Source organism: Melitaea cinxia, chromosome 14, assembly GCF_905220565.1.
Source record: "Melitaea cinxia chromosome 14, ilMelCinx1.1, whole genome shotgun sequence".
In the NCBI taxonomy this organism is placed as follows: Eukaryota; Metazoa; Arthropoda; class Insecta; order Lepidoptera; family Nymphalidae; genus Melitaea; species Melitaea cinxia.
The window spans coordinates 12,549,357-12,564,228 of NC_059407.1; the positions used below are offsets into that span (position 1 = coordinate 12,549,357).

At 33.7% G+C, this 14,872-nt stretch overlaps 1 protein-coding gene across 1 annotated transcript in view; it reads left to right on the top strand.

Annotated features, from left to right (window-relative positions):
- LOC123659951 (cyclin-dependent kinase 14) overlaps positions 1-14,872 on the top strand; it is a 111,327-nt gene that overhangs the window by 84,884 nt on the left and 11,571 nt on the right. Inside the window, exons 4-5 of the mRNA XM_045595108.1 lie at positions 10,374-10,576; positions 13,211-13,302. Coding sequence (XP_045451064.1) covers positions 10,374-10,576; positions 13,211-13,302 — 295 coding nt within the window. The remainder of the gene's footprint in view (positions 1-10,373; positions 10,577-13,210; positions 13,303-14,872) is intronic.

The window sequence follows — 14,872 nt, forward strand, 5'->3', positions numbered from 1 at the left end:
TTTATTAATATAGATACTCAAAGTAATATACATGAACGCACAAACCCTAAACAGTCGTACCGTATACCGCAACGCGGGTAATATTATACACCCGACCTTCGTACTAACAAACAGACCGCAGAACAATACATCGATAAGTAGCTAGCTATGATCTATCGCGCTAGTGTCACATTATCCAGCATCGAGTTTCAGTTTGAACCTTGTAAGTTGTACTACTCGAGACGATCGGACAGTCCCGTATTCATCCCGTGTCTATAGTGTTATTGCGGGGTTTCTTGCACTCTAGTTCCTAACTGGGGTGGTAGCCGCGCGTTCACTATAATTAATTTAGTAAAACTTATATAATTTTAATATATAATGTGACGACTTAAAAGTGATTTTGAAACCTACTTAAATAAACTAATTTTTGATTTTGATTTTAGTTAAGGAGAAATTACTACGAGTGCGGAGAATTATGATTTAGATGCTGCAGATGAATATTTCTTATCAATTTCCATTAATCTTTATTTAGCGCCAACTACTTTTTTCCCTTATTATAATTTCCGTCGTCCCGTTCAATGACTTATCTCGATGAATATAGGTATTATTAATTACGTAAGCTTCGGTAAATGATTTCCAATGCAGGTTATAGATAATATTTTTCGTTAATATTTCAAATCAAGAGCAAATGCTATGCACAACAATAACTTTTTTTATTTTCTACTACATCTGACTTGCCAGACATTGTGCCAAGACGCTACATTTTTTGAAATTTTTCAATTTTATGTTCAAATATCATAATATTTTACTTCGTAGGAACCTTCAGCAAAGCATCAGAATTTAAAATACTTAAAAAAATCAATCCGTCCGTTTTTAAGTTTTGCGCTAAGTGGCATATTTAGCTCTTTATTTTTATTTCTTTCTGAGCCACACGGTTACACCCGCGTTAATTTAACTAAAAAGAATTTTTGTATTCGAACCAGTAGCTACTGAGATTAGTGCGTTTAAACAAGCAAAAACTTTTCAGCTTTAGAATATTAGTATAGACATTGATAACCATATGGAAGTACTCGTAATTTCGTGGCATGATATTTTTAGTAAAGTAGCATCAGACTCGTTATGCGTTAATAGGATCGTTACGCAGTGCTTGAAGCTCTTACTCCGCTAATTAGACGGCTATAGCCGAACCCATTACAGCGTGGAGCGGTGAATGTCTGTCAATGATGATGTAATCCATTTCTGCTTATTAGATTTCAAACTAATATCTTGTGCCTTTAGCTAAACATCGGATATATCTTTTTTAATTAATTATTTCTTTGCGTTATTTTCTTACCCTTATTCAAATAATTTAATTGAAGATTGTATAAAGTTGTTAAGTTTTGCTTTTATTCAAATACAATTTGAGGATAATTTTTTATCTATAATTTAAAATAGCTTAAAAAAATAGTTGATTTACGATAAAAACGTGCAACACTGGTTTGTGGCTGTTGCGCTGGCGGTTGCAGTCGATCCCCGCACATGACAAACATTTATATTGGCCATACCGCTGCGCTGTTGGCCGTGGCTGGGTGTTTGTGCAGTCCTCGTGGGTCTCCCCACCGTGGCTGGGAGATTCTTCTATATACATCCTTCTATATATATCATACTTCTATACACATTATACATGGGGAAAGAGGCCTAAACCCATCAATGGGATATTACAGACTGAAGCGTACAGTTTCATTACATTGAGGAACATGCATATACATGCATTTACAATAAGACGTTGACATACATAAAATAGCGTTCATATTAAATTTACTATATAATTAAAAAATAAATGTCAAGCATACGTTAATACACAAATTTGTAATATGCAGTCGATTCAATCACTCAACCGAATACATAAAGTGCAAACAGACGTGCGATTTGCATTGTTGATGACAATTTACGCGATATCACGCACGAATGCATTTGAGAACGCAGTCGTTAGAAGATGTGTACATATTATGGAATGTATAGCGACTCGGCGCGTTGTGGTTTGAGACCACATTCGGATATCGTTGATACGTCGCGAGATTATTATATTTATATCCATACGCGTTTTATGTACTTATGGTCCAAGATCTCTGGCCCCCACAAAATGTATACTTACACATTATAATGACAAAATATAAGAACAAAATTTTATATTCTCTACTTTGACAGTTATTTAGAATTGTTAATATTCCATACAATGAGAAATTTAATAAAACGTATTTAATAATGTCGTTTTCACAAACTCATTTCTCGTCGAAAATTGTTTGTAACAATTACAATTGAGGAAGGGTATAATTATTTGTGTAATATAATTTAAAAGTTTAGAAATTCCATTCATTTTTCATTATATTCCATAATAGCGCAACAAAAACACATTTTATACGAATCTAGTAATGAATAAAAAACCGCAAACAATTTTTATGAATCAAGTTGTAAATAATTTTAACAATGCGAGAAGTTTAACAGAGTTACCTTTATAAGGTTCTAAAATAAGTCGCCGGATGTCCGGAGTCGCGTATTACGCTTCCTCTTGAGTTTCTGACACACCGGCTACGCGACACAAGCTACGCGAGTTTGACACGTGTAAATAAACTGACAACATACATATTTATGAGCCGAAGAGCGCGGAAAATGAATTTCAAATCTATTTTGTTTGGTTTTTAATCTGTACCTGTAATTTAATTTCCTGACATTTATATTAATTAGACCAATAGAGATTTCATCTGCGATCGATTTTATGACTTCAATAAATACAATTACTAGAAGGATGACGCTATAAAACGTATGTGGTAGTAGTGTTAGTTTTATAATAGAAAAAGAAATATAATTTTTGTTAATAATAAAAAAACAGTGATCTATTCTTAAGCTAGCTAGCTTCTATTGCTAGCTCTGTTTAGGTAATACAATATTAGATTTAAAAATTAGATTCAATTATTTCAGAGATTGACGATTATAAGGCACTAAATATAAGTCTATTCTCTATATAACATTATATAAGTATATTTTTTTCAGAAATGTCGTCACGTTTATCCGAAACGGGGCCAGAGCGAAATGCATCTGATTTAAAATTTCCTGACTGAAATTGCTTAACCAATTTTGTGCTTCTCTTACTGACACTGCAGTAGGTTCATAAATGTCACAATTTTTTTTCGCGGCATGGTTCGCATTTTCTCCTTTTTTTTTTAAATAAAACTACAAAATGTACCGAATTTCTTCGTTGGTTTCACCCATTTTGGCGGACAGAAAAAAATGAAAAGTGGCGGAAAACTGTTTTAGTTTTTAATTTCATTTTTAAATGTCACCTTGTCATGTTATTAAAACCACCCAGTTACAAAAAATACAACCAAAAAGATTTTCTTGCATTTTTTTACTAGAAAATACGAAGACGACCAGATATCAATTCAATTTTTTGGACATTTAAGAAAACAATTTAAGGAGTTTGTTATCTCGTGTTATAATCCTAAAATGTCGTAATGTATTCGAAATTTCGCACCATCACTAAACTTTCATTTCTCACAAGTACTTCTCTAGCGGTAGATTAAGAATGTATCAAGTATTTGAAATTGCTAATTATTTTGACGACACGAATTTTTCATGAGTTTTCTGTTGGCAAATATTATTTTATTTTTGTTTATTATTTAATAGAATATAAGTATTTTAACCTTACTGTTTCACAGCAGTACAAGAAACTCTTTGTAAACAATGTTCGATTTTTTCTTTTACAAATTTACATCCACGGACTCAAAATGCCCATGCCTTTTGTTAATCATGCATGCATTATAATAATACCACAGGCCATTTTTCATTATTACTACAAATCGACAGTCCTGTGACTGCCTAGTAAAACTAGGACGTGGTCCGACGCTGACGGTTTTTTTTTTATTTTTTATTTTTCCTTACAAATAACTGTTTGATGGAAAAGTATACACATCAATCATTTTTAATTTCTGAACATATTATTATTTTTCTTATCTATGTTTATATTTACACTTATTTGCTAGTTATCATATATGTTCACTTATTTCCTAGTTACCATATATGTACACTTATGTTCTACTTACAATATACACTTAACCTATGTTACTCTTAGTAAGGGATTTTCTTTTATTATTTATTTATTTATTTATTTATTTATTACTAATAAATTTCTTTATATATAGTTATTTTTTATATTTATCTATTTATAATTTATTTATATTATTTACTTAAATTTCACTACATTACGTACATACATAAATACACCTACATAATTATATATCTATCTACTTTATTAGTATATCATACGCCTCGCCTGCCCCCAACATCTTAAACAGAGCCCTTGCCAGCGACATATCACGCTTGTAGATAGTTATTTTTAGGTTGTGCTCCAATATGGTTTTCGTCGAGGCTCCCAGCGCTCGGCTAACGAACCTGCCGATTGCGTTATCACCGTCGTCAGTGTAGTAGACACAGGTGTTAGTGTGTCTTGTCAACGCTACTACCGCATGAGGCACACTGTCGTGGATTTGTAGCCTCTCGGTCTTTGTCTGGAAGATGATGACCTCGCCTTAGGTTTGCCCTTGTGCTTCATGAATAGTCATGACGCGCGATCACTCTCCAGTTCCGTATCCCTGGTGTATCAGGATTTTTTTCTCTTCATGCGTATAGACCAAGTATAGGGTGTCCTTTTGAAGTTTTGGTATTGGCGCACCAGTGTATCCATTCATTCTGAGGGAGTGGATGGTCGGACTTGACGAGTACATATTTACGTATACCTCACAGATGACATATACAACGTCTAACAATGTTCGTTTGACAAAGGGGACTGTTTAAAATATACTACGAATAAACAAATATTATAGGAGCGTATTTATGCTTAGGACACAGCTTAACATGTCTCAACCGTCGGGCGTTCTCCAAATCTGTTTATCCTTTGTCTGTATTTAAAACAAAGTATGTTTCTACAGCTGGAGGTATAATGAAATAATATCATGACGATTTGTTTTTATTTTAAACATTTGCATTTACTTTAGTATCGTTTTATGAATTAGCATTTTACGTAACTTAATCATTACTATTTGTTATTAGACTTAATAGTACACCATATTCTGTAATTACTTAGGTAATCTTCGAATAATTAACATAGTAATTAGTTCCTTCTAAATCAAAGCTGCGGTAACACAATAGACAAAATTAACTCTCCGGCGGCTTCAGGAAGCGACGCTCACACTCCACCAGTACCTACATAATTGAGCCTTTAATTGTATTTCGTACCTAATGTACGAATTTCGAAGTATTAAGCGAATCACTATATTGTATTTATTTCAATAAATACGTATTTAGTATGACTTAAAAATACAAATTTACATTAAACTATAAATAAATTAATATTGTTTAAGGATTAATATAATTGATCTTTACGCTTGTAATAATAATTGAGTAATATTTAATAGGGGTTTCCTAATTCATTTTCTTTCGGATGGTATAATTTATCGAATATTAAACTGAATAAATAATTAGGATTAAATACTGCTCATATTATAACTTTCTCTAAATCTTAAGTTTGGGTACTCTTCTTTGATCACCGGAATTATATTGCACGAGCTATATTACTGTATTATAAGGTCTTTAAGGTGTGTGTTGACTATTTATTTATAAATTAGAGAGATCAATGATTGTTTGAAAGAAATGTTTAAGATTGACTTGTGTATGTTTGAGAACTACAATAACGGAAAAACCTACATACAGTTTAGGTATAATAAATAAGTAGATAGTAGGGTTCAGAATGCTGTGCTGTGTGGCTACGGCACTAAAGAATTTAGCCACCCCCTCTCTTCCCGTGGGTGTCGTAAGAGGCGACTAAGGGATAACAAGGTTCCACAACCACCTTGGAACTTAAGAAGCCGACCGATGGTGGGATAACCATCCAACTGCTGGCTTTGAAATACACAGGCCGAAGACGGGCAGCAGCGTCTTCGGTGCGAAAAAAGCCAGTACTGCGGTCACCAACCCGCCTGCCCAGCGTGGTGACTATGGGCAAAACACATGAGTTCACGTTATTTTTGGCGTAAACTTGTGGAGGCCTATGTCCAGCAGTGGACTGTATAGGCTGTAATGATGAGGGTTCAGAACCTAAAGAACCGGTTCTTTGGTCAGTCAATAAGAACCGGGAAATCAATTTATAGTCCCGATTCTTTCGGAAATTTTATTTTAATTAGCCAATTGATACTAAAGCCAACTAGAGATTATATAGCGTGTCCTGAAGAGAAGGTAGCTATAGTAGCAACTCAACTTGACGGTGCAACTCTTAACGAGCTCTTCAGAAATCTCCCCATTGTATAGACAGTAAAGACTCGTGTAGAATCAACATTTCTGTGCAGAGATGAAAGGATACCTAAAGGTCATAAACTACATTACGTACTGCACGTCGTTGATAGAGTCTAGGAGTCGGAGTACATATCGGAGGATACCTGCAAAGTTGCAAACAATATTCCATATCAGCGAAAAAGAAGCTAATATCCCAATGCAAAACATTGTCTGGCCCTGTTCAGTATTTTTAGGAGCCAGTTTGACATTTCTCTCCAAATGACCTCGAAATTTGTAATGTAAACATCAAGGATCTTAATATCCACGGAGGTGTTCAAGAAATTCGGAGCTACAATGAAGGAAAGTTTGCTCAAACTTGTGTCTTCTCTTCTACTTCCATCCAAGAGGAAATAGACCTGCCACTATAAAAGGCATCATCTTTGCTATAATAAATAGTCTCCATCAATAATGGGGTTTCCAAGTATACTCTTTCGACAACAACTTTATTCTGCCCTCGTTACGTACGATGGTTTCTAGAGCTTTATGCCAGACCTAACCTCTCATATTAATGCCGAGTGCCATATCTCCTCCGTTACCTTTACTAGCGTTTGCTCAAATGCGTCAATCAAAATGGATGTTCGAAACTGAAAAATGGTACCTTATTTTCGAAGTCAATTCAGGAGCCTTCGCTTTCAGTATCATCGCCGGTAAACCATTTGTTCACTAGACTTTTTCGCATAAAATTAATGAAAAGTGAAACCATTAGCTCTTTGCAAAACTAATGTGAGGAGAATAGAAAAATATGCAAATGTCGAAGAGAAGACTGAGTGATTAAATTTTGTTTAATTGTATTTCTTTTTTTTTTTCTTAAGTTACTCAAAATGCAGCGACAACTATTTAAATGTTTCATTGTAGTACACTTTAGAAGAATAACACTTACCGGGATATCCCGGTTCCATTAAGATAAAGTACCGAAAATTTCCGGTTCTCAAAAAATTGACCGGTTCTGAAAACCCTAGTATACGACATCCTAACCTAGTAGGTATTCTATGACAAAAACGTAATAGTGAAATGACACTACCACAAACTACCTAAAACTCTTACACGGAAACATTTTTGTGTTTATTAGTAAAATAGATGAGTTCATATTTTACCTTTAAGTCCATCATACCTGACATGACAAATGTCGTCTGTCTAAATGTCCGTTTTAATTACGGAAGTGTCACCGAAAACACACGCAAGCTCGAAATTGAACGGCGCTTTAGGGCCTAATAAACATTTTTATTCGTTTATATGAAGTTACGATATCGAAGAATTACGTGTTTCAGTAACGTCAAGGTGGAAAACCATAAATATATTTGAATAGAGATAAATAAAAATATGCTGTGTGGTTACGGCATTAAAGAATATAGATACCCCATCTCTTCTCGTGGGTGTCGTAAGAGGCGACTAAGGGATAACATAATTCCACTACCATCTTGGAGCTTAAAAAGCCAACCGATGGCGGGATAACCACCCAACTGCTGGCTTTGAAATACACAGGCCGAAGACGGGCAGCTGCGTCTTCGGTTTGACAAAGCCAGCCCTGTGGTCACCAACTCGCTTGCCCCGCGTGGTGACTATGGGCAACACACATGAGTTCACGCAATTTTTGCCACGAATTTGTCGAGGCCTATTTCCAGCAGTGCACTGCAATAGGCTGAAGTAATGATGATGATGATGATGATGATGAAATAAAAATAGTAGCTTTTTTAACTTGACGAACAGTTATAGATCTTTTAATTAAGTAAAGTTATTTAAAATTTCCTGATTCAGAGGGACAGGTAAGTGACAGTAAAGTTATTACAAACAGGAGCGTTCAATAGTATTAATTTGTTATAAAAAAGCATGTATTTTTTATGGTTTTCTTTATTGTAGCAGGTTTTAATTTCAAATTTAATGATTTACATTCGTAAGTTTTTTATTTTTATTTTAAACGTATGTATGTAATGAATTTATTTAATACAGTTAAACGTATATTTTTATCTAAAATATCGAGTCCAAAGACAGTATTACCGAGGTATATAACTGTAAAGAATAATTAAAATCCGTTTGGTACATCTTGTGAGATTCCGTTATGCAGTCGACTTGTTAGCGTGAATCAGAGTTGCACAGCTTGAAATATAATCCATACAAATATTACAAAAACGAAAGTTTTTGAGAATACTTCGCTTGATATAATTTAGTGTTGAATTGAAGCGTTTGTGATAAAAATAGGTAAGTAGGTAGACGTAGTCCTGGATAAACAAATTGGCGAATTTTATTTTAAAATTGGCACAGGATTGTGACCTGCAATTATAATTTGTTGCTTGCTTAAGTTTCTTAAACAGTTTTATTTTAATTGATATGTAAAAGTATAATGATCTCTTGTTTATAGCAAAAAAAGTTAAAATAAATTAAAGGAATCTTTTAATTACTTCAAAACTTTATTCCTTTTCAGTTAATTCAAATAAAGGAGATTTTTAATTAAAGCCGCGGTTAATTACTTTGAAACTCATATTATATTTAAGTAAGGCTAAACGCTATTTGTATATTTTACCATATTAATAATATCCTTTTCATAACGTTTCGCAGTTATTATGTATGTCGAAATTGTATTATTGAGTAAGAAATGAAGTTCCACCCATCCTTGAATTTAGTACGAATCGCGCCCCTGCTATTCCTGTGACCCAGTTGCGTTATTGTGAATATATATGTACATTTATAGCGTGCTCAACTGTCATATGCACGCGATTTTAATTAAAATTATGTTCAACGATCCCTTGGACACTGAAAAAAGAGACTATATTCTGGAATATTTATAAAAATGTCTCAGTAAAATGTAAAAAACTGCAAGACTAAGGCGTCATCAACGTGATTTTCTTGTATAATAAACCCAGGTGTTAGTTAGGTGTATGTCCTGCTGTTATAGGATTAGACTTATATTTGCGCGAGTGTCGTACGGGTTTTCATATCTTATTTCACGCTAACGATTATTTGTAGCAGTTATTGCGTATTTTTACTTTAATAATTTACTGTAATATCCTAGTTATGAGTTACTCGCTGTATTTTAACTCACTGAGTGAGTTAACTGAGGTAGGGCACAGCAGGAATTTCCTGCTCAAAATATGGAGCAGCCCGACTGGGGTAGTACCTCGACCTTACAGAAGATCACAGCTAAATAATACTGTTTTCGAGCAGTATTGTGTTCCTGTTGGTGAGTAAGGTGACCAGAGCTCCTGGGGGGATTGGGGATTGGGTCGGTAACGCGCTTGCGATGCTTCTGGTGTTGCAGGCGTCTATAAGCTACGGTAATCGCTTCCATCGGGTGAGCAGTATGCTTGTTTGCCGACCTAGTGACATAAAAAAAAATGTTTTTTTTTTACGAATATAAACAAGAAGTATACACGAGAATATACATTGATTGATATCGCACGTCATTTCATATTGAACCTCTTACTTCCCTAAAATATCTAAAATCGCTATCAATAAATCAAAACGTTTCTCTCCCACTCTATCCCTCTTTTATCATACGTGATCGATTGTCTTCGTAATCGATTTGTATGATACAACCGATTTCCGAACCTGCCATGATTTATTCGCATCGTGTTTACACCGTGCTGATAGCGCTTTTGTGACGCCAACGCTTCGAAGTTCTGCGAAACAGCAATATTGACGAAAGATTGCTTTTTCTTTAATCGGCTCGCTTGTAATCGAAGTGGAAAAACCAATTTTAATATCGACAGAAATGAATAAAAAATTATTTTATTTATTTCACTAATCCAAGAAATGAGGTTAACTTTCTGATTCTTGGGTGAGATGAAAACAAAAATGATTAAGTACCGCTTTCTGTAAAATATGATTTTTCTTTTGTCCAAAACAAAAGTCAGAGAAGTTATTAGGTTCAGTTTCTTTTATAAAATATAAAACGAACGGAATTATTTCACTTCGTACTAAATAAGTTCAGGAAAGAAGTAGGTACTGAAAATTTAATAATCCAAAGTGCTACCCATCGCCTCTGGGAATGCTCTAGCACTTATGATATTAATAACATAATATATATATTGTCGTAGAGTGGAGCGGCGGCGGCAACGGCGAGTATCGTGTTCGGAGGCAGTTGTCAGTTTCGTCGGACTCAAAACTCCTAGACGAGGGGGCGAGGGAGGACGCGAGGGTCGTGATGAGGCCCAAGCGACCGCCCAGGCCCAAGTCTGAGGCCTTTCTAGGCCCTCACGACCATTCGAATCGACGCACCAAGCGGTTTAGTGCCTTCGGGGTGAGTTGAATTAATATTTGCTTTAATGATTTATTCGGCGGTGAGTACGTGTAATTAGTATTATTATAGCACAGATACACAGAGGACCTCTATTATTTCAGAGCGCTGAGATGTTTAGATTTAATATAATGTTTCATATTAAATTGAAGTTGTAAGGCTTGATTGAATCATTGTGTAATTATGCATAAATATAAATGTGTTAATTATAGTTAATTAAATTATAAATCATTTGCTCTGGTAATTACGCACATAAATAGGGTTACCTAGATCCATAATAAATAATTAGCGTGTAGTGCAGATTGTCTTAACGTTTGAGCGGTCATAAAATCTTTCAGTATGTCGAGATCTTCGCGGATCATTTAGCAGAGCGTGTGTCAGGGCGGTCAGTCGTAAAGGTCCCGTGAGGATATAGGAGAAATAATGGAGCCACTGTTCGCTCAGTGACTCGCACTGAAGACGAATACAAAAAGTAACTCTCGACAGTGATGGATACGATATTTTTATATCATAAAGATTCACAGTTTGATATTATGAGTTGTGTTTATTTTGACCTCACACGTTTTTCTTTTAATTATAAAACATTAGTGTTGCATTTAAATAGAAATGTCAATTAACTTATCGTCCAATAAGAGAATCGCGTAAATCTCGTCGTATGAAATCGGAGACCGATGCGTCGGTCACCTTAAAAACTGTATATTTACATATAAAGAAACCCGTGACATTGCTTTTGCATATAAAATCCTTATAAGGCAAGAACTGTCCTATTAAAATCGTTCGAACTGTGTGTAGACAATGGAATCTCTGATAGTACCGTACTCGCGGTCGGAAAGTGAAACAGTACGAATATAAGCATTACGCATTGTGTGCTAATGTTGGAAATATCTCGTGTATGTATAACATTTTTGTAGTTTTTAACAGAATGCAAATTCTCTTACGTTTGTATTCGTGGGAAAAGTTCATTGAATCAGGTGTGTCATTTGATTTAATTAGTCATTTGTACGATTGTTAATAAAGTTAATCCTTTGTATAAAGGCAATTTTTAACATTATATGCAGGATTTATAAAATAATTACCCTATTATTTCTAAGACCGCGTGACTTATTTAACGAAACGAAAACAAAATAATTTTCAATAAATATGCATGAGAGACGATAGTCCCTAATTACTCGGCCGCTTAATCCATCAAAAAGAAATATTTATTAAGAATACGACAGAGAATATCTATTCCTAAACTCCTTAGTGCCGGAGCCCGAATACCGTTACATACCGTCTCATATTAGTTAAATCAAATATTTAGACAGACGCTAGCGAAGAAAGCGAAAAGATGTAAACTAAACTAAGCGACGGTTTGAGATAACGCCGAGCACGCGCACGTTCAATGTTAAACATTATTACATATCAAGAAATAGTTTTAAAAAAGTGGCCATCTCTAAAATAATTTCTTTTTTTTTTTGATAAATTGGATTGGAATCAACATAGATATAATTTCAAGCATGATGATCTATTTCAAAAAATAGCGTTTTACAAACAAATCTAGTTTCAAATGTTGCCATAATCGAAATTGTGGAAAAGTGGGCTTGACCAGTTTTGTAAAATTACTTTCATATTAAAAAAAAAAAAAAAAAAACTAGTGTGCTTTAAACCACACGACTGAAGTAAAACTTACGAATGGTAATTCTCTCTCTCTCACCTGATCACGCTTTTCTTAACACTCTCGTCATGCATTCACCAGCTTACTTCACAAGTCAAGCGTGCGTATAAAAGTTTTACTTCAACAGAAATAAAAAAAAGTAAGAAAAAGGTACATAAAAATAAACCTATTATAGTTTGACTCCAGATATACGTAAACATGATTATCTCATCTAAATATTCCATTCTTTTTCAAATAAATCTGTTTCACTTAAGTTTTATAAAGATAAGGTACAGCAGCGCGATGCTGAGAACACTTTTAAGATACTCTCTAATCGTTATAAACAACCGCGGAAGATAGTCTAAGCGATAATAAAGTGCCGCGACATTTCTCACGGAAACCGCGTCCTTGTTTTTACTTCATATTTTCTACGGACGCACTTAAAGTTCATTGATAAATCGTTTACTTTTATACGCTATAAAATAATAGCTAACATTGTTTAAACAAAAAAAATCAGTATTAGTAGAAATATAAATATCGCCTGGAACATAATTTTGAACGTACCTACTAAGAAAATTTTAAAAATATTGCCCACGTTTTTCAACTGCAAGTCAGTTCCTGTCAATTCAATGTCACGTAGTTTTTTCAGGTTTTATTTTATCGTCAATTGGATATGAGCGGGTTTTAAAATGTAAATATTTTTTCGAATTTTACATTTCTTTATTCTGAAACTATGGTGCATATGAAGACATCCAAAGTTATAGATTTTGTATGTTATGTACTCTTACATAAAATACGATACAGTCACCACGACGATGTTCCTTAAGTGATATTTTAAAATGGTAACACATTGATAATAATTAATAATGTATTATCTAGGTTTGATATCTATTTCTTATATAGACGTTGTTCTATCCTAAGATTGATTAATATTAGTTCGTTCACCTGGTATCTCGCTAAATTGTCGTATATACATTGATAAATGGCCATCTTATTGTCGACAGGGTGACTCTCCCTTCGGAAAATCAGAGGCGTACATTAAACTGGAGCAGCTTGGTGAAGGCTCCTACGCTACAGTATATAAGGGATATAGCAAGTGAGTATATATTTAAAGTTCTTATTTAAAAGCTTTGTTTTTGAGTTTTTAGTTTTAATATGATAGACAAAAGTAATCCTTTGTTCACCATATGAGTTGTGATTATAATAATAGCTACAAATAATTTAGGAAATTGTAAAGCTATAATTAGAGCGCTACATATAACCTAATTTTACAGCGAATATAAAAAGCATAATTTTGTTCTGAATCGTTTCTGAAAATGTTAATTTGACTGTGTTGTTTTATCGAATACTTTATGACGTATAGCTGAAATGATAATGAAAAAAAAAAGTTTTATAAATTTTGAGTACTTTTTAATCATTTATTTTGGTGGTCCATATTTTTAATTATTTTCTGCTGCTGATAGCTATTAAAACAGTATCAGTAATAAATCGTATATTTGTCATGTATTGTATATAAAATCAAATTACTTTACTATAAATAACGTGTATATTATCATAACTTTGATTAATTTGTCGTTCTATTTTTTGTTATAACGATAAAGAGTACCAAACATTCTACAATCACGCAAAAATATCGTACAAAGCAAGGCTTTATACATTCGGTAAACCCTTTGACTTGGTCGATATGCAAAACAGGACGCTCTTAGCCTACTTTGTTCGGAGCCAACCGTGTTTTATGCGGACTTCTCACTTTAAAACGATCTCTGAAATATTCAATGGAGTATTGTTGGCTTCGCTGAATATTTTGTTGAAATGTTGAATTGTTGACACCGGTTTGTATAGCTCGTATATCGCTGCATGGTCTAGGCTGAATTGTAGAGCTTCTGAATTGATTTGAAATACGAGAAATGTATGAGGATGTTTATGTGGTTACTGTAGCTTTTGAGATCTATTGTTGGATTTCGTGTTGTAACTTAAAAGTTTCTAATTTAAATACTTTACGTACGTACGTGATGTTGAAAATAAGATTTTTTTTTTTGGAAATTATATTCATTTTAAAAACGTTCATTTTTTTAATATATAAATTTGAGTTTGATCTAAAAAAATATTTTTATTTTTTTTATAATGCTAGCGACCCGCCCCGGCTTCGCACGGGTGCAATGCTGATACTAAATATACTACAGAATGTCTTTATTTATAATATGAAGCTAGCTTATAGCATGGTTATTAACATAATAACAACATTTAAATATGCGTCGTTAGATTACACGTTGTTACAGAATGCGTTGAGGAAATAAAGGTTCACTGCTCGTTCCCCGTAGGTGATAGCGTGATAATTTTTAGCCTATATGTTGACCCGGCCTCTTAATAATATTCGTGCCAAATTTGAAGTAAATCCATGCAGTACTTTTTGAGTTTATCCCGGACATACATACAGACAAAAATTGTAAAAACTATATTTTTGGCTTCGGTATCGAATCTAGATCACACCCCAAGTATTCTTTTAAAAAAATATTCAATTTACAGTTTTGACTTTCCTACCATTTTATTATATGTATAGATTATTTTTACAATATACTAGGTATATAAAGTATGAAACATTGTCTCATTGTCTTCTTAAACTACTACTATTCATCAACCACTACTATTATTTAATGCTTAATTTC